At 36.4% G+C, this 21,974-nt stretch overlaps 1 protein-coding gene across 2 annotated transcripts; it reads right to left on the bottom strand.

The window, feature by feature from the left end:
* Positions 1–4,621: 4,621 nt before the first annotated feature.
* LOC118201504 (uncharacterized) lies at positions 4,622–21,033 on the bottom strand. 2 transcript variants are annotated; one of them, XM_035373621.2, is made up of 3 exons: positions 20,895–21,033; positions 14,712–15,038; positions 4,622–4,882 (listed from the first exon to the last, which is right to left on the bottom strand). In XM_035373621.2, the coding sequence occupies exons 1-3, from the start codon at positions 20,924–20,926 to the stop codon at positions 4,678–4,680; spliced, it is 564 nt and encodes a 187-aa protein (XP_035229512.1). In that variant the 5' UTR covers positions 20,927–21,033; the 3' UTR covers positions 4,622–4,677. The 2 variants fall into 2 exon arrangements, with proteins under 2 accessions (XP_035229512.1, XP_035229513.1); XM_035373622.2 differs by having other exon boundaries at positions 14,712–14,981; positions 20,895–21,004.
* Positions 21,034–21,974: the final 941 nt, after the last annotated feature.

Below are 21,974 nucleotides of genomic sequence, written 5' to 3'. Positions count from 1 at the left end.
TGATAGGGCATCTGCTACGATATTTTCCTTTCCAGGGGTATGCTTGATTACCAGATTATATTCTTGCAGCTTGAGTGCCCATCTTATTAACCTTGGGGATAAATTTTTCCCTGAGTACAATCTACGAGGGCCATCCAGGAAGTAGATTACGTTTCCGTCTGTGTCCGCTAGGGGCGGGGCTAGCGCGGCCATCTTGGGGTCAGAGCAGCTCAGTCTGCATCTAGCCGTGCTAGTGAGAGGTTCGTGCTGTGCTCCGTTCAGATACTGTGACGGTTTGAAATGTCTGCGTTAATTGAAAATCCCGCGAGCTGCGAGGTGCGCTCAGTAATAAGGTTTCTGACTGCAAAAAACTGTAAACCGATAGAAATCTATCGGCAGCTTCGTGAAGTGTATGGGGACAACATTATCACTGAAGGTGGAGTGCGTCAGTGGGTCATAAGATTTCAAAATGGCCGAACCAATGTTCACGACGAAGATCGAAGTGGGAGACCCAGCATAGTGACCGCCGAACTTCTCGAAAAAGTCGATGCTAAAGTCCGTGAAAATCGAAATTTCACAATAACGGAACTTTCTTTGAGTTTTCCACAAATTTCGCGAAGTTTGTTGCACGAAATCATCAGCGAAAAGCTTGGTTACCACAAGTTTTGTGCAAGATGGATTCCAAAAATCTTGACAGAGGACCACAAAAATCAGCGAATGGCTGCAGCGTTGAACTTTTTGGACGCTTACCATAAGGATGGTGACTCTTTACTCGATCGCATCGTTACTGGTGACGAAACATGGGTGAAACATGTGAACTGTGAAACGAAATTGCAATCAATGCAGTGGGGGCACACAAGTTCTCCCCAAAAACCCAAGAAATGCATGCAAACAATGTCGGCAAGGAAGATGATGGCGACTGTTTTTTGGGACAGAAAAGGTGTAATTTTGGTGGACTTCCTGGAAAGAGGCACTACAATAAACTCTCAAAGGTATTGCCAAACTCTCCAAAAACTCAGAAGAGCAATTCAAAACAAGCGCAGAGGAATGTTGAGCTCTAAGATCTTGTTGATTCACGACAACGCCCGGCCCCACACGGCAAATGTCACTCGTAAAGTTCTTGAATCTTAAGTGGGAGTTGTTTCCTCATCCGCCGTACAGTCCCGACCTGGCACCGAGCGACTTCCACCTATTCCCAGCAATGAAGAAGTGGCTGGCTATGCAGCGTTTTGATGACGACGCACAGTTGCAAGAAGAGGTAACGAAGTGGTTGAAGGCGCAGGCGGCCGAATTTTTCGACGAAGGAATTTCCAAGCTCGTACATCGCTAAGATAAATGCCTTAATTTGTATGGTGACTATGTAGAAAAGTAGTATTTGAGTGTGGCTTTCATCTGTATATAATAAAATTTGTTTCCTATACTTTGATCAGAGTACACTGTTATCGGCGCCTTTCCAAAATAGACTCGGAACTTTTGCACTGCTAACAGAACTGCAAGTGCCTCTCTCTCGGTCGCGGAATAGTTTCTTTGTGTTTGATTTAAAGTTCGGCTAAAAAATGCCACGGGCTGCTGATTTTGCGAAAGTACCGCTCCTACCGCATAATCCGAAGCATCCGCTGAAATTTCTAAATTCTCATCCTTTTCAGGAAATTCCAACACAGGGGCTTGCGTTAATGCTTGTTTTAATTTTTCGAAAGCACTATTGGCTTCGGCCGTCCACGAGAATCTTGCCTTTTTCCTTTTTAATTTTAACAATGGTTCAGCAATAGCTGCAAAATTTTTTATAAAGGACCTATAATATGAACAAAGTCCTAGAAAAGAAGAGAGCTTCTTTGCCGTGTTTGGAGTCGGATACTTTTGTACAGCGATTATTTTTGATTCATCTGTCTCGATCCCTTTTTGAGATATTTTGTAACCTAAATATTTTAATTCAGGGGCTGCAAATTTGCACTTTTCGACATTAACTTTTAGACCGGCCTCATTTAATAAAGAAAACACCTGTCTTAAATCCTGTACATGTTGGTCGAGATTATCACTAGTAATAATGATATCGTCTAAATAGATAAATGTGGACTTTCCAAGAACAGGTCTTAACACAATGTCCATGCATCGCTGAAATGTTGCCGGGGCCCATGAAAGGCCAAACGGCATACGCAAAAATGCATAAGTGCCAGACTTGGTTATAAAAGCAGTCTTAGGCACGTCCTCAGGCCTCACCCCTATTTGAAAATAACCAGTCGTTAAGTCTAAAGTCGTCATAAATTTGGTTGATTTTATGTTCCTTAGAATTTCTTCTATAATCGGTAACGGATATACCGGATATTTAGTTATGGAGTTTAATTTACGGTAATCAATAGCGAATCTCCATCTTTTTGGATGCGTCAAATGATAGTCATTATTTTTCTTACATAAAACCACCGGGCTAGCATAACTACTTGAGATGGGCGTTATGATCTTTTTACGTAGCATATCGGTAATATGCCATTCTATAATTTTTTCCTTATTCTTATCATACCGGTATGGTTTTTGACGAACTGGCATTGCATCTCCGGTGTCAATACTATGGTTAGTAACCTGAGTAAATCCTGGAATATCACTAAATAACGAAGCAAATTCACTTACCACTTGTCGGATTCTTCCTTGCTCGTCATTAGGGAGGTGGTCAAGTTTTAATCGGCGGTTCAGCGTTTTCTGTACGAACTGGTTTCATTGTCAGCTTAAGGGACGCTTCATTAAAATCCAGCGTAGCTTGTGCTTCTGAAAGAAAATCTATTCCTAAAATTAAATGTGCTTGCAGATTCTTTACTATAAAAACTATCACCTTTACTTGTTCGTCCTTGATACGGATATACAAAGGTACTTTACCTACGCACTTACATTTTTCTCCTTGCGCCGCTAACACTGTCGTATTATCCGCATTATATATGCGGTATTTGCGAAAATACTTCCTAAAAAACTCTTCTGCTACACAGGAACACTGCGCGCCGGTATCCAGGAGTGCGGTGGCTGGGATATTATTCACCAAGACTTCAATCTTCGGAAGAGTCAAATTTTTCACCATTACTGTATTTAACTTGTAGGAACAGGGGTTTTCGTGGCCTTCGGACTTCCGCACCCTCTCGTCAGCAGAAATCCGTTTTAGTTTAAATTATTTTTCCTTTCCGTGCTTTCCTTCTTTTTCCACTGGCCTTGAGACTTTTTTCCTGGGTTGCTATTGAACTGTCGACGTTCGCCGGCTGTTTTTGAATGCTCGGGTTTCCTTGCCCACTGATTCGCTTTTTCTCCGTAGCCCTGTGCTTGAGTTTGCTGTAGTCTTGGCGTACCAAATTGGTTTCGCTGTTGATATTGGCGTCTTCTTTCGACGTCCGCCGTTCTTCTACTTTCAAACTGGATTGCTAGCTCAAATAACTTTTCCAGTGTAGTCGGATTTCTCAATTCAATAAAGTCTTGCACTTGGGGTAGTAACCTCGGCAAAATCACTTGAATTATTTCAGGATCCGGACGGTTTCCATACAAGAGCTTGAAAACGTGAATATTTCTTAAAATAAAGCTCGAGAGGTTTTCAATTCTTTGTTGATATATACTGAAAAGTTCCGTTTCTAATTTCGCACGATCCCTTACAACAGGGAAGGCTTTTAGTAGGGCAGTCTTGAAATTTTCGTAAGTATAGGTGGGACTTCCTGCTTGACCCAAGAGACTTCTGCCTATACATTTGAACCAGTTAAGCGCTTGGCCCCTCAAAGCGCTGGTAGCTAAGGTAACTTTTTGAAACTCGTGCACGGGGTAGAGCATGAAGTGGTCATCCAATTTTTCCAAAAAACTGGTTACCGGTGAGTTTCCATTAAATGTCGATTCTGGTTTCATCGAAGCGCGCATGGTCTGGACGATGTAACCAAATCCTTCCAGGGCGGCAGCTGGCATTTCTGGATTCTGAGCCGTTTCTGCAGGCAGCACAGGTTCTTCTTGAAACTCGGCCATGGTTATTATTCTTCGTTGGGCGCCACTATCAGGTTCAATGTTCCTTCTTACCTTCTTCGGGAACATACAAGGACCTGACTCGGAACAGAGAGCTTACTAAAGCTATGTTCACTAATTGTGGTAAGTAGACAGGATACACATGAAGGGTATACAAAACCCTTTATTTTTCTCTATATACAATAACTTCCGTACTTCGGAATACACTGACCCGCTACTCGGGGTCTAACGTAAAAGTATAAAAATAAAACTAAACTCTCATTTAACCTTAAACTAATAAACGTGGAAGATTGGCCTTATATTAACAGGAAGCGTATGTAGTACAGAGACTGTGAACACTACAATACGTTTTAAAATTTATCAAGAGGATTAAAACCTCTGGCCTGGAAGGCAAACAGCAACTGCGTAACTTCTAAGGTAAGCGGCCTGCTTTGACTCAACTGCTTCCTCTCTCTCGCTTGGCAAAAAGCCACAACTTAAATACTTGGCGTTCGCCAGACAACTTTGCATAAAAACCTTAACGCTTATAATTCTGGCCGGAAGTAGAAAATAAGAAGTGATAGTAAAGATTTAAAATAAAAAAATAAACGTTAGTAAAACTTAAGATCCTTACAGTATGTATGTGTGTGAAAATAAAAGATGAAATTAATTTTGTAAATCATAGTCTAAAAATATTTTTTATTATGCAATACAAATTGAGATTTAAGCAATAAATTTTTATTTCTATTGTTCATCTCTAAAGACAGAGTTTCTAAAACTTTCTTTAAAGTCAAAAGAAATTAGATCTTTCCAGAAAGCTGTTATAAGTGCACCAATTGCTAGTAAAGCAGGAAGTTTAGTTGAACTAGGTTCCACTTTTCTCACTAATATTGTAGAATTAGTATTAGTATTTCTAATTGCAGAAATTACACTTGGACCTTGTGCAACTCTGAAAGTAAATGAGAAAAAGCAATTTTTAACAATTGATTAGTCAAACATATATTCTTCATTTACGTGTTTCATGTAAAATTTATTATACTTTAAACATATTCTACAGTAGTGTGCAAAACCTGAGCGGCATTTCTGATTTTGGCCATAATTATCCAAAAATTTCATGCTACCAATGTCAACTTGGTAGCATAAAATTTATACTACGGAGGCAAAATGTAGTACTTAAGGATGGGGAAAGCATAGTAGCAGAAAAATGAATAGTACGCATACAGTATGGAAAGAAAATGCTTTATTGACAGAATGACATTGGCACAAAAAACTGTCTGGCCAAGAGGAAGAACAATAAACCAAAGAGCCTTAGTAATTTATTCGCCAAATGCCAGTTACATTGGTCATTAGGCGATTAAACTCCCTGCTTGCCAATAGCGCTCAAATCTACAAGAAAAATCTGTCAGTGCTTCGCACTCGTCCAAATGTTCTGTCCTCATTGGCCGTCCACTATTACATAAAACACACAACGGCGAATCAGCTAGTGCAATGCAAAATAAATGAATCTGTAGACAGCCATGTCCCGTCAATAGTATAAAAGATGCAACCGTAACAGTTTGCGTGTGGTCAAGAACAAAAGCTGGGTTTGATAAGAGAACACTCCAAGGCTTACCCGCTTGGCAAAATCTGTAAAAGTCTTGATATGTTAGCGATGTCAGAAGCTTAATAGAATGGAGGCTTGCACTCGTTTTTGACTTTTGGAGAACCGTAGCCCCCTTTTTCGCAAGCATATCAGCCATATCATTTCCATAAATACCGCAGTGTGAAGGTATCCATTGAAATGATATCTTGTGGGAAAGTTCTTTTATGACTTCCTGACACTGTTGAACGCGTATGTTCTTACACTCTTGGTAAGAGGAGATTGCATGTATTGCTGAAGTCAAATCAGACAGTACAACAGCTCTCCTGAAAGAGCCTGAAAACATTGCTTAATTGTTTCCAAAGCTATAGTTCTTATTTGCTCTGGACTCATCTCCTTCTTATCAACTTTCATTTCTAGGTCCAACTGCACATCAAGGAAACTATAATCAAACAGATTTAGCAAAAACAGCAGTGTCGGTTTCAGTGTTCTTTTATGATTGTATTGTTCTAGGCGAGAGACACACTGCAGAAAGCCATTTTGTGTCTTTAGATTTCATTGTTTATTATAATCATAATTCCTCCAATGAGGGTTACCTGGAAGACGAATAAGTCTCTGGGAAAGGATGAAAGCATTTTTCTGAATCAGGTTTGTCATTGGTTGGTTTGCCGATACCAACTGCATTGCCAGAATGGGAGTCGTTTTAACAGCCCCGGTTATAATGCGCAGTGCCTGATTTTGGAAGACCTCCAGACGTTGTATCACATCTCGCGTAGCCGAGATCAATATCTCACAGCAATAATGTAGTATTGGTCGAATATACATTTTATACGTTGAGTTGAGAGTCTTTTTACCACAACCTCATTTAACACCAGCTAAGCGTTTAAGGATAGGTAATCTCTGCTCCGCCTTAGCAACTACATGCTCTGCATGCTTTCTCCAGGTTAGGCGCTTGTCAAAAATACAGCCAAGATAGGTGGCACTATCCGTCTGCTGCAAAACCGACTTCTCATGCATTAGTCTAGAAGTAAAGTGTTGTCTGTTGAGAGAAAAACTGACAAGTAGTCTTCCCCTGATTAACTCTCATATTATTAGCAGAACATCACTCCTCAAGTCTCTGAGGTGCAGAGTTTAAGATTCGGTTTAAACCATCTTGATCTTTTTTGTTAGCTCTGGCCCATATGACAAGATCATTGGCAAAAAGGGCGATGTTCACGATTCCATCTGATTCTAAAATGTCTGGTAGGTCGTTAATAAAAATGTTGACGTAGGGCTAATAACTGTGTCCTGAGGCAAACCTGTTTGAACTTGTTTATATTTTGAAGTGCTGGTGCCATAACGAGTAGCACAAAAACGTTTGGTCAAGAAATGTTTTAACCAAAGGAACATTTTTCTGCTAACACCAAATGTTCTTTTTAAGAATTGGGATCAAGATGGCCTTTTTCCAGGCAGCAGGAACTGTCGAGTTCCAGCTCTTATTATAGAGCTTCAGGAGGACATTCAGGGTGTTTTCGCCAAAATTCTTTAAAAATTCAATAGCGATATTGTCTGGGCCTGGACTTTTGTTACACTTCATTTCTCCAATAGCTCCCCGAAATTCAGAAATAGTAAAATCTCTCTTAAAAACCGAAGGTCCCCGAGAGCTAGAAGAAAATTTTTCTCTTCCTTTTTCACCATTCACAAAATTATAAACCTTTTTTCCGTTCTTTCTATAATCTATATTAGTAATGAAATCATTAAAGCATTTTTTTCTTTGCCACAATAATTTCTTTTCTAAGGATGGCTACACTTTCTCTATCTTTGGACGTCCTTAGGATTTTTGTTTGTTCAGCAACATTTCAGAATTCAATGGCTATAACCCTTTAATTCAGTCAATTTATCATTCCAGAAAGCCTTGAACCTTAGTTGTTTACCTCTTGGTATCCACTTCTCCGCGGTTGTCAAAATTAATTCAGAAAAATGAGAAAATGCCTTGTCGATACTCGTCTCAGGGTTGGCTGGGAAAAGATAGTCTCAAGCTCCCAGCAAAAGTTTTCCCACTTCGCCTTCTTAAAATTCCACCTGTTTCTCACTTTATTTACTAAAGGGTAAAAGGTTTGTAATCCAAAACTGGTTGTGATTATACAATGTCCAGAACCAGGATCATAAATGACTTCCTTTCTTGCATCCCCAGCTAAATCAGCAGTAGCTAAAATCAGATCGTGATTTGTACCATTTCCATTTTAATGAATATAAGAAGGGATATCCGTATTCTGGTAGATTAGTTCCAGTCTGGTTGAGTTAATTAGGTCCTCCATTATCCTCCCGGAATGGTTAGAATCGTTATAATTCCAACGGGAGCTATGAGCATTAAAATCTCCACAAAGGATAGTTTTATTAACGAAGGAAAGACACTGGAAACTTAATTTATTATTGTTCGGTGGGCTATAACAAGCATAAATAGTGAAATGGGTTTTCTGTTTCCAAACGTCGATTTAGACCACCACAGCACCAATATGAGAGGATACGTCACTGATAATATTGAATTTGGACATCAAGTTCTTTTTAATACCAACCAAGATTCCACTAGCGATTCTTTTTGATTTAGACAAGAGCTGTAGATAGTATTTATCAAACGAATAGTATTTCATATCGACCCTAGACAAATTTGCCTCAAAAATAAGAAATACATCTATTTGTCAAAAATAAGAAATACATCTATCATTCATAAGCTGTATTTTCTTTTCTTGGGAAAAACTACCCGCATTCCATTGGACAATCACTAAGCGATGTTTGCCCTGAAAAGGACAGTTTGGAGGATCTCTAGGAGCCATCAACAAGCGGTAAAGCTGTAGCAGATTTAGCGTAACCCAGGGTGCACTACGAGGAGGCCTGCCACACTATACCGCAGAGCCTTAGTAAAGATACAGCTCATTGTTGTGTCTTTGCTGATGCTGAGTATGGCAGACAATGCAATTGCTGCATTGCTTTGTCTGTCATACTTAGCATCAGATTGTTTAACAGTTCTTGGGGTAAGAGTTACAATTTTTCAAAGAACCTCTTGGAAAGAACATATGCTTCAGTTGCTGGTTTTCTCCAGAAGGTAAGATTGTTCCACCAGGTATCTCCCTAAAGTATCTCACACATGCTTAATGAGATTTAAATTAAGGGAACATGCTGGCTAATCTGTTCTGTGGATATCTTCAGTTTTCAAGATCTCCTCAATAGCATGAGTCCTCTATGGCAGTGCATTATCATCCATAAAAATAAAGATGAATGGCAATCTCGAAAAGACACAAATGGAGGAGGATAACTTCATCTGTGTAATGGTCTCTGGTAAATGAGCCTCTGTTGAAAATATGAGGCTCCATCCATCTGTTCATCATAATACCTTCCCATACAAGCACACTAGAATCACCTCAGTGGTCTTTCCTTGATGTTAGTGGGATGAAAACATATCCTTAGCTCTCATCCATTACCTCCATATCAGCTGGTACCAAGAATCGTTAGTCAGACTGAAACAACTTTCTTTGGTAAAGTGGACATTCATGAGGTGACCAGTCTTCCTGTTCTCAACACTACTGTAAACATTCCCAGCCATGGGCTGCTGTTAATGGTATTCAGCATTCGGGAAGGCGGGTGAAAAAGCCACCTTTATGAAGGCGTGTGATCACAGTAAACTGGGTCGCCTGTCATCTGGTTGCTGTGCACAACTGTTGAGTAATGTTGACCACTGTTTTGTTGTTTCTTTTCATGCGCAAGGCAATATATTGGTCATTAGTCACCATTGTTTTCTTTGGCTGATCACCGCCAACCTTTCTTACGGCTGTACCTGTCATTTAGAAGGATTTCCAAGCTCGTGAAACTTCTATATGTTCTAAACTCTTGGGGGACAGACAAGAATATCCACTCATACTATGCAGGAGTGCTTTTAGAAAACATACTTAAATATCTCCATTTATTGAGACAACTGTGAATTTTCTCATACCTACTCAAACTATGAACTACTTCATACTGTGCAGTACAGATACACCAGTACTACGCACTCAACATTATGTACCATGAAATGAATTCATAAACTGTGTGCTGAACTATGAACTGTACTATGAATGAACTTATAAACTGCAAACCGTATAACAAAAAAACCAAACAGACAACGACCCACATACCATAATCACTCCCCAAAAAAGCTCCAAACCGAAACACTAAAGAAATATGTATGTACATCTGTAAATAACATAACTGTATTTATTTATTGTATTTATCCATGTAACTGCAAAGTACCCATGTAAAGTATATGTTATGTCAATATTGTCTGTAATGCAAATTATGCACCATAAGTAGGTAACTATTATGAATGCTGCAATGTATACAAATGCCTGAGCATAGCGTTAGCGTGCTCTGTGAGGGTGCACTTCCATAGATGGTTAGTGCAATGGGGGCAATACCAGTTTTGCCCATGGCGATGTTTTGGTGCCCCCTGTACTTCTTTCTGTCTGTCTGGACAACAGACAACACACTACACCTCTCCTGAAGCTTACCAATCGCTCTATTTATGTGTAAAGGTAGGACCTGATGCCTTCTTGTAGCTATACAGCATGTACAGTCTCACTTTCACTTAGTTAGAAATGGGCTTTCCTTTCTTCTTTAAGTTGCCTTGTGCCTGCTGTCTTCTCGCATTTTGTGTGCCTTGGCATACCTTCTGATGTTACTGTTCTGATATGCGTATGCACCACCTTATGCAGAGTTGGTTTTTCTTGTACCGATCCAAAAAACGTCCTTTTCAACAATTTCATGAAAGTATGTTGAAAAATGAATTTGCACACTAGTAGTTTTTTTTTGGGGGGGGGCTGTGTTTTATTTATTTTTAAGTATAAAAACATACTGAAACATGTTTTTATAATGAAATATATGTTTATGTTTTCTTGTATGTATTCATGTTGATAAAGCTGTAAATATAAGAAATAAATTTTATGTTGTTCAGTATAAAAATTATTTGATTGTGGCTATGTATTATAGGAGATATTTAGGGTTGGATAAATTCTATGTTAAATGGCAATCGAAGAAATTAAAATCAGTTTTTTATCTGAATATTAATTCACAGATTACTTCATTAAATGATTATTGAAAAAAAAATCACTCATTAAAGATAATGCTTTCAAAAATATGCTGAAGTAGGAGAGAGCATTGCAAAAATAGACAAGGAGATTTTCTCATTAAAATAGTGTATGAAGGTTCTAAATTAAATTATCATGCATGCGTAAAATTGAAATTTTTATCTTGCATTTGTATATCTACACCTACTATTTGTATATCTACTAAGGCTATTTTACCAAAATGTAAAGAAAATATGAAGCAAAGCATCTTGGAAGTATTTATTTAGAAACATTTTTTAAATAATTTTTCTGATAAATTAAACATTTCGTATTTTAACTTTTTTGACAATAGTTATATGAAATTTTCTAGTTGTTCTTTTATTTGCATGGCTAATGTGTGCTACTGGCTAATAGTATTTTATTTTATCTGTAATTATTGTGTACTGTATTACTTGCATTACTAAAATGTACAAATATATATATATATATCTTTTTAGATCCAAACAGATGTAAGTTAGATAAAAAGTAATTTTTTTTTTAATAATGCAGACTTTGCTACTGTAATGTAGCATAAAGAATTAGGTTTTTATATATTGGCATTTTTGGTAGCAGTTAGCATATAGTGGCAGCTTTAAATTTTATATGACCCTTTTAATACAGTATGTTCAATTACAATAAGAATATGCAAATACATTTTGAAGTACATTGTGTTATGTGTGCTTTTATGAAAGAAACCATTTCTTATTTTATACTACTGTTTTCCATTTTTTACTTCAGAAATCTCAGTTGGATCATTTAAAAATTATGGCATTTCAAGCAGCTTCAATTTAGTGATTTTATTCATTGTAAGATTAAAGGCAGGAAAATTTTAAAAATTCTATTTAAATACGTAGTTTGGGGCAAAAGTCATGGCAACTATTTTTTTTCTTGAAGATACCAGTCCGAATGAAAAATGTGACGTATACAGATGAAAGGACAAGCTCTTAACTACATATGTGGACAAAGAATAGCACTGAAATATCGCAACATACGAATTTATTATGGTAGTATACACGGCAATATAGCCTTCACCGTGCAAAAGAATGATAACACCCCATGTAGACCCTCAATGTAGTCCCCTGCTACTGTCACCACACGCTGCTAACGATATGGGAGGCGCTGAATACCATCAGCCTCAGCATTTGCATCACCATGTGTGAATTGGGTCATCTGTTGCCGCACAGCATTAGCAATGTCCTCTCGTGTTGCAAACCCCCTATGTATTGATCCTTTAATCTTGCAAATGAGATCAAAGTAACAGGGCGAAAGGTCAGGAGAGTAAGGTGGGTGCTCCAAATCTTCCCATTCCCAACGTCGGAGTAGCTGCCGTACACACTCTGCTTTATGTGGTCTTGCCTTGTCGTGCAGAATTATTGCACTGTCCACAAGATCCGGACGTTTATTCCGAACGCCACGTCGCAGCAGGAAGTCCCTGTAGTACTGTGTGGTCACTGTTCTGTCATAAGGAACAAAGTGGCAAACAATGACACCCCTGACGTCATACGCGACAATCACCATCAATTTGATTGAGGAAGGATTCTGACGCTAGCTCATTACGCAATATCCTGTGGACGGTGCGTTTCTCGATGCCACTTGCCATCTCTAACTCCATTAATGTCCATTGTCTGTCTTCATCCATGAGGTGCTCGATGACGGCACATGCCAAGTCGCTCCACACATTCACCGGTCGTCTCGAACGTTGCTCATCACTGGTTTACACAAGTCCTTGCTGAAACTTTCCTACCCACCGTGCTACTGTACCATATGGTAGGGCATTATTCCTAAGGGCTTCTACTAATTCACTGTGACATTCCATCGCATTTCTCCCTCAGAAAACGGCTGTTTTGATGTAAGTGCGCTGCTCAACACGGGTTATTTCCATCTCGCACGGCACTTACCAACTGACTGATTTCAGAGCCCTCGCTACCACAGAGCCAGCTATCACAGAGCCATCTGTTGTTCTGCATGCACACTATGACTGCAGAACTTCCACACGACACATGTACATTTTGTGATCCGTTCACATATCTACAAGAAAAAAAATAGTTGCCATGACTTTTGCCCCAACCTTCCTATAATGAAAAGTGCTCTGGTTTAAATACGAAAAGTTTAGATGGTATTGAAATTTGTATTAAGAACTTTCTAGGAAACACAAAATATGCTCTTGCCATTGTAAATTTTTGAGATATCGCCAGTTTTTTAGGCTTGTATATTTCATGAATTTTGTAGCTAAAGTTTCAGTTCATTTTTATGCGACACAAGAATTTATGTAGGTGTTTCGGGTCATTGAATTTTTTGGCTGTAAAATTACGTAATTTTTTTGGGGGGATTTAAAATTTTATATTTACTTGGAGCATAAAATTTTTGTCAGCTTTGAAAGTAATAAATAATATGTTTTTAATAATTTTATTTGCTTCCTTCAAATTTTTAAATTGAGAAATGAACCACTGAATACTGATGTTTATTCTTAAACATTTTAGCTCTTGACGCATTGTATAGAGGATGTTTACACATTTTAGAACGGTTTTCATAAAGAATTTCAAAAATGTTTTGTAATAAAAATTTCTGCCAACAGCTTATTATTAGAAATGTCATCTCTATTTTAAATTTATTCTTTCAACACCGTGATGAAATGAATGGTATTAAAATTTTTAGGTGCAAAATAAGCAGCATTATTGATCAGAAAAGGAAAAACCACCAGTCATTACATCTACATGGAAAGAAGACTCCAAATGAGTATTCGAAAAGGTACTGTTTCTGAAAGTTAAATCGTTGGTAACAAGAGAAAATCCATGATGCAGAGATCAATTGTAGAGTTTTTAAACACGTCTGTAGCAACAATAAATAAAATAATAAACCAAAATGCCGCCCAACCGATATAGTGGTTAGCGTCGCTGACTACTGTGTCGAAGGGCCGGGCTTGAATGACGGAAAAGGTAAAGATGTTTGTAAATGTATAGTGTCCGTGCGGCGTGGGGGCACTCTGAATATCCGGCGAGCAGAAAGTCCTCTCGAAAATGTGATGGTAGGGGAAAAGCAGTGAGAAACCCGCGGACCCGTCGCCCCCATTGGGGTGCTCTCCATCAAAACTGGGGATGAAACTGAGCTAAATAGCACCTTGTCACCTGTAAGGTGCTCAAGGCTGTTGCAACGGCAGGCATAAACTTATACTCCTTGCCACCAGAAATTTCGTGGGCTTGGGCTGACTCTAGGTCAGACAATTGAGTATTAGCAGAAACAACTACATAAACCAAGATTCAATGGAAAAAAGCTAAAAAACAAATTTCACCAGTTTTCGCCAAGGCATGTGACTCAACGCTAAACATTTTGTATGTATAAAAACTGTTTAGCGGGAGATAAATGGAAATACATCGTGACTCTTAATGAAACATGGGTTATCAGAATGATTGCCACAAAAGAAAAAAAAATCTATTTATTATTTTCGCAGTATTCCCTTACAGTGGGAAAGGAAAAATAAAAAGACTGAAAATAAAATGTTAAAAACAACTGAATATGCTATTAAGGCAAAGTTTTGTGTCCGATATTTACAGGAGAATTTCCATTTCTTAATCCTAAGGATTTTCTAAGAGTGAAACTTCATCAAGACAAAGAACAATTCATACTTCGAAAAGTACCACTGCATTCCTTGAGAAAATGAGGACTGATATGGGTATTACATATCAACGCATTCTGCGAAAGTTCGGGCCATTTTATGTGACTATTGTGCCTTTGGTTTCTTGAAAAGAGCTCTTTCTAAGTGGAAATCCACTACGATTAATAGACTCTGGAAAGTGGAAGAGGAATAGAAATTAATAACACTGGAAATTTTATTTAAAAAAAAAACTGCTGTTATAGAAATTAGATGCAGACTTATAATCCAGAAAAAGTGCATCGGGTCATTTAAAAAAATTACTCTTTGCATTTGAAACATTAATTATACGGCTCCTAAATCGTTCCAAAAGTGTGTAAACTTCCTCTTTATTTGCAAAAATCATTAATAATTTTGTCCTTATTTGTTAATAATTTAACAAAATTCCGTTTTGATTTTATTTGTAATATAAATGATTAAGTCCTTTTCTCCTTACTTGTAATTCTGTAATGGATGGGAATTCCAAAAGTAGCAGTATCCAATATTCATCAATACACATCCTACAGCCAGAGGTTTGCCAAATCTTGAAATGCTCTCATGTAGTGCAGATGAACAAATTACGGATCCTATGGCAGTGAAAACGCACATGTCCTGAAGTCGTCTTCCAAACTGGAGCCAAGACACAGTCTTATTGCCTAGTTTAGGATCCTTTATGACTATGACAGTTTTTGCATCTACAAGTGCTTTTTTTAGCTGGCTGTGGGAGCTGTAATGGGGAGTAGTTGGATGTATCACACTTATATCGAACTTTCCGGAAGTTCTCCTATGAAGAAGAACTCTTAATTTGATCCTGTATTTTAATATTTTAAATTTAAGTATTGGTATGATATGAATATTTTAACTGCGTTTAAGGAAATTCTATATTTCTCGATTTAATCCTCTGCATTTGAGAGGAGATTCTCAGTCACCATTCATTGTATATGACAACTAGAGTGAATGACAGCGTTAGGAATTATTTCAATTTTTAAACTGGTCTTTAAATTCCCGACATCTGGTAATTAAATTCAAAGAAGAACATGGCAAATCTAAGTGAAGCCCCAAAGACAGAGTGGGAGAAAACTGCTTCCTAGTTTTTTACTGTATGAAGCTGGTTTTTATAAAATGATTTATCAGTAATGAATTGATTCTTAACTGACTATCAATTGTCACTTGAATTTTGGGAATACACTGAGTGGTGGTGGAAATTCTCCTCTTGAATGTTAAGCATATGTAAATTAGAATAGTTTTTACAAATAATATATAACATTTTGATTAATTAATAATATTGGTATGAATTATTTATGTATATAATGATAAACCAGAATAAAAGATCTAATAAATAAATTCGATTTCAGATATGGCTCATAATTAATGCTGCCTTCCTGCAAAAGTCTGATTCACATAAGCATTAAAAATTAGCCTTGTTTCAAAGCCAGTTTTAAAGTATCAAAAAATGAATATAGAGTATATATAAGCCCATGAAACCTTTTAATGATTCATAAAAAATAAACTGCGCAACCATTATCATATTTTAATAATAAAATGACTTAATACTGAATAAAATACTGAAATAGCGGTAAACGTATTTATACATTTCACGAACATTCAGTTGCCCAGCTTTACTAGTATAGCAAACATCTGTACATGAATGCGAGAATTAATTGGATATATTGAGAAAATAATTCTTGTCATAGTTGACTGTAAACAATAATGATTACCTCTTTACGCAAGGCAGTTGATCAGCAACTGCCGAAGAGATCATTTGTGAGAACACCTCAGTCAAAATTTACTTCTGAGGCAGGAGAAGGGAGTAATACGTTAATATGATGGCTATACCATCCGTCAGATTTATTTCCATGCGATATTTTCTTTTGGACTTTATTAAGGATACCTCCTTTGTTCATTCATTTCTCATTAATTTCCTGGCAGATAGGCCTCCAGTACTTTGCCGTAATCAAGTAAACCCATTAATCTCCAGGGTAATTACTACCATATCACTGATGCTGTGGCGTTGGGCAGTTGTGATATACTGGAGAAGTGGGAATCCAGGAACGAAATGAATAGTAGAATAAGTCTCTGCCGTATAAAGAAAGGTGGACGGATTGTGTATTCGGAAATATGGAGGAGGAAATTCTTGAAGAATTTGTCTCTATATCAATATGCCTATGAAATTACATGTCTCTATATCAAAGATACTTACGTACCATCTTGGTAGAAAAAGGTAAAGGTACATACCACCTTGGTAGAAATCGCCAAATTTTCAAAAGTCGCCACACTGAAAATCATGTGCATAACAGTGCTTGAGGTAACCATATCCTATATAAGTTGCAGTCGGAAAATTCACCGAGTTATCTTATTCTTGTACAAAATACCGACAAACTGCACCAATACTAAAATTTGATCTGTGATGCTTATTTGTTGTGAATTTTTGAAATGTTTTATGGAATTATGAATAATTCTTATGCTTTAAGATGTATTCGTTTTGGGAACTATTGTAATATGCATTATGCCGTATTATAGAAATTATATTCTTTACAATTTCTGTTACACAGGTACACTTATATCAGGAAGAAAATTCTATATGATTAGCATACTTTAATAGAAAATTTTGGTACATTTCCGTTTCACCTGCGCAAATCTCGCCAAGCAGACTTTATTGCCGACAAAATACAGTATCAGTATACACATAAAAAATGTTAACAAATGTTAGTTCTTGAGAATTTTTATTTTGAAGGCATAAATATTTTAATATCGCTTAAAATTTTGTATAAAGCCGATAAATTTGGAAAAAGACACTAATTTGAGAATTTACTACGCTTTTATGGTTCAACATCCTGATTCGCCGGTTCATATCACGTGACCCCAAGTCTCATATTATCTGACGTAATCTTCGCTAGTGCATTCTCATTAGAAATTGATGACTTTAAACCTTGACCTTGACTTTGCCTTTTCTATATTTTCGCCTTCGGGTGAGCAGTGTGATTGCATCCTAATTTTGTATAAAGCCAATAAATGCTTGTAGTACCTTAAGGTAAGTAATTACCGCGAATGGCCTTAAGGTATAAAATTGAATTATCTGATAAAAATTCTATGTAATTATATGTCAGTATTGAAAGAAACAATCAATCTGATAAGAAATAGCTGTGACTTGTTTTGAAAATGATGCGTAAAATATTACCAGTGAGGATATTCCGTTTGGCATCATTTGAACCATTATTATGTATGCCAAAATAAATGACTTTTTATAACACCCAAACTTCTTGGGAAAGAAATGGGGGAGAAGAAACTTCGCGCAGTTCGTAGATTAGAAAATAGGGGGACGAGGATCTTCGATCAAATTTGGCGCAGTTCGTACCCTACCTTTCTGAGTAAGCTATTCGTACGAATTGAAATATTTCTTGCATTTGAACTTGTGTTCCAAATTAAGATTTAACTTGAAATTAATGTAGATAATTACTGAGAGCATTAGATTTTTGTAGAGTAGTTTACGTGAGATGAGATCGCTTGGAGTCACGTGATATGAACCGGCGAATCAGGATGCTGAACCATGAAACATAGTAAATTCTTAAATTAATGTCTTTTTACAAATTTATTGTCTTTATTTATTGGCTTTTTATAAAATTATCAGCGATATTAAAATGTTCATGCCTTCAAAAAATTTCTTAGAACTAACATATTTTAAATATTTTTTATGTGTACACTGTATGTTGTCGCCAATAAAGTCTGCTTGGCGAGATTTGCGCCGGCGAAACGGAAAAGTACCGAAATATTTTATTTAACACGGCGGCCTTGTTGGCAAGACTGCAAAAAACAAGGCCAAACCGTATTCGCGATACAAATATTAAATGCAGGATACTTGTCTAGGCAAAGATACATGGCATGTATTTGGGGTTAGGAACTGAAGCAGATTTAGAAATAAGATTGTGACAGTTATGCTAATTTCCTATCACTTACGTTCTAAGTTTTTGGCTTAGATCACAAGAGCTATGTGAAAGAAATGTATGAAATCGTAAAAGAGGAAGTATGGAATATTTCAGGGTTGTTTCAGCATTGTGTTGAAAGTATTGAGGGTTAAATCTTTCAAGAAAAAAATAATAGCATGTTTCCCTGAACCTGCCATGTATTTCTGGAATTAAATTAAGAAAGTTCCGTGAAAACGGAGCCTAGATGTACTTCAGAATTTGTTTTAGACTTTAAAAAGAAATTACTGTCTGCTTAATTTCCTGACACAATAAACATGCATCTCAAGAACATGAATATTTTTATTTCCTTCTCTGCTAGTAATATTAAAGAATGTTTGTTGCTATTAATAAAGCTTATTACTAAAAAGCATTAAACAACTGAAACGATTGTTTAGCATAAACGGAATTAAATGGTGATCAGATAACCCAGAAGTACTGAATTTAAGTCATTAAAATAGAGCTGGAAAATAAAAGCAACACTAGGTTAATCTTCAGTATGCAAAGGTTTAGTATTTCGGGGCTATGTATGTAATTAGTAATAGTGTATAATCTGGGCATTGAATCTGCAATTTTGCACTTATAGCTCGCCATTAATGTTTGCATATCGGGTACTCTTTTGTTATTGAATCCGTCCCATATAACAGAAGAGTGCCGTATATTGTAACTACAATATATTCTTGTATAGCTTAGTTAAATAAATAATTCTTACTTCATGAATTGTAATGCATAAATATTTGTACTGATTACACCTTTACAACTCTATCTGTATGTATTTCCTGTTCTTGTTGTATATGTATGCCCAAGATATATTGTAATAGTGTAAAGTACTTAAACTAAGTATTGCATTAGAGAACTATGTAATGCTTTGCAAATTTGAAAAGCTTTTGGTAATTTAGCAACTAAACATCTTTTTTTCATTTAAATGTACAACTGTTGATACGCATTGTAACTATGTGCATATTGTACAAGACAATGCCCTCTTGCAGATAACAGCAACTTTCCATCTTTCCATTGCTCACGATAAGCCGACATCAGCATTTTTCACTTAATCTGGACAGCAATGTCCCTACTATGTACTTTCTATCCTTGTTCTGGTTCTTCTTTGAATGTTCCTTACTTTACATTACCAATTACCAAGTCCCAGAGGATATAAGCTCTTTTTTTTTTTTTTTTTTAATTTTTTTTTTTACTCCATTGACGGGGCACATAAGGCTGATGAGCATCTTACTCAGTGAAACAGCTGTTCTGTTATTGGCGAATATAAAGGAAAGAAAAGTACTTCATGGGATGCGGTCATTACAAGGAAGAACATTGATTTGTGAGGAATATAAATGCCTATTTTTCATACGGAAACACTATTTAGTTGGTGTTTTTTAGTAGTCATGTTATGCCTCGTAAAAGAAAATTGAACTTGTATCAACAACTCTCAGAAATCACTTTTATGAGAATTTACTGTTGATAAGACTAGAAGGACCCCCCACTAAAAAAAAAAAAAAAAAAACGACGTGCGACATCTGTCGTTGGCTCCCATTTATCAATCCGTTCTCAACCGGTGGTACGCAAGAAAAAAATAGGTGGTATCAAAGAAGCAAATTATTTTTAACTATTAAATTCAAATATTGAAACCCCAACATCCTGATTGAGTTATTTTTCTAACAATCGTAAGTTTATGGTAGCTTTGTTCAAGAGTGATGGTGGTAGTAGTACTTTGTAGAGGTGGTACTACATGTTTTCAATTTTTGTTTAGATGGTACGCGTTAGTCAAAAGGTTGAGAACCGCTGCACTGGACGACAGACATCTTGTCTGCATCTGTGCTTCCGTAAATCATACACTGGTTTAGAAACCTGGGTGTGTTGCATAACACCAAGTATCCACACCTGCGGTGCAACGATGTATGCAACCCCGCATATTTTCAACAGTACAATCTCCCTTGAGGCTACAGCACATGAATCAGTATCTACTGCATATTGCCCATGCTGTTCTACCTTTTCTCAACGCACAACGTTTTTCTCCTCGATTACCAATATAGTCGCCCAGCACCTGGATTAATAGTTTGGTGCGCTAATAGGTACACATCTCGTCCATTTCTAGTTCGCATACTCAATATGTTGACCAGCTACCTCTATATTATTGAGGTTTTTAATACCACTATATATGCTATCCACGTCTGCCTCTATTTCCTTCAGCACGCAAAGTGTTTTTCTCTGCCTTGGCTTGTACGCTATTCAAATCTTTTACGAATAGAAATAGTCTGGTCAATGGATGTAGATAGCCTGAGATGACAACACTCACCAGCTAATACTACTAATGAACTCTACATAGAATTAAAATCCCATGAATTGAAATATCCCAAAATGCTATCCGAGGTCTGTTCGACTCCATATCGAATCACTAATATAATTTTTAATTGTACAAAATACGTGAGATTCTACTAGAAATCGTATATTAGTATAGAGTCAAATTTGTGTTGAATGAGTTATTTCCATCCTTAAAAATATTAAAACTGTTATAGAAATATTTTGAAGTAATTTTAATTGTTATTAATATGTAACATTAAGAGTACAATGAAATTTGCAAAATTTTTCATTCTTTTCATATTAAAAATGTGTTTTAAAATAAAAATTTCATCAGGCAAATATTACGAAATTATAAATACAAAATTTTAACTTGTACTTACAAAACTTCACCACTTCCTGCCATATAAGTCATGCTAATTAATCAATTTTGAATAAATTAAAATTAACGGTGCTACTGCTGTAAAACTGATTATAATTTAAATTATTTAATTTTGAAACCTTTTTACAAAACACCATTCTTTATCTTAGCACGCGAATGCTACCTCTGCTCGTATCACTGTGCAAACGCTCGTAACACCGTTCCTGAAAGTCAGCTCACCAACATGATTTTTTTGTTGAATGGTTATTTGTAGTAATAAGATATACATTCTGATAACCTCAGAGATCACGTGACTTATGTATAGCTTATGTGAACAAAGTAGTAGCCCTCAGAAAGTAGATGCCCTCAGAAATCACGTTACATATATGTAGTTAATGTAAACAAACAAGTTCATTATTCCTCTTCTTCTCTTGAGGAATGTATGTCATTACAGATATTGTTATAAACCAGTTTAATTAGGAAAACTTGATAATGATGAGCTTAAGACGGGGTGAGCTTAAGGAATGGCGTTTTAAGGGACAAGATTTTTATAAATTTCAGACTGCAATCTGATAAAATGAGAAATATTTGTTGATATTGCTAAAAGAGAGCGCTACATGTCCGTGTATTTGATTTACTTAGCTCTTCCCTTTCTTAACACGAGATTATTTTGAAAAAAAAAAAAAAAAAAAAAAATGACTGACTTTTATGCAAAATTGAAGATTCAGTCTCCTTCGTTTTAGAATTCGAACTTAGTAGCTAGTATAATTGAATGTTAGAAATATTCGATGAATCTATTAATTTCCCACCTTGTAAGCTTGGTTAGATTTAGGCATTATAGCCTACTTTATTTATATATGTATATATAATTATTTAAGTTTTAATTAAAAGAAGATGAAAATTTCGATTTTGGTCGATTTCGCAACAACTCAGACATATTGTTACAGTTTTTGTATTTAATTTGCTATTTTTAGTAGAATTATAATTAAAATTGTTTTATTTCCTCATGCACGCGACGAGTTTTAATAGAAAGCTACGCGAAAATATTAAAAATACTAGAGCACGCACATTTAATAAATAGATATCCCGTAATTGTACGCTT

The sequence above is a fragment of the Stegodyphus dumicola genome, chromosome 12 (assembly GCF_044657685.1).
Source record: "Stegodyphus dumicola isolate Sdum_Otavi_A_Nest chromosome 12, ASM4465768v1".
Taxonomy (NCBI): domain Eukaryota; kingdom Metazoa; phylum Arthropoda; class Arachnida; order Araneae; family Eresidae; genus Stegodyphus; species Stegodyphus dumicola.
The sequence above is the reverse complement of the archived record's forward strand: the minus strand, read 5'-3'. Positions and strand labels throughout refer to the sequence as shown.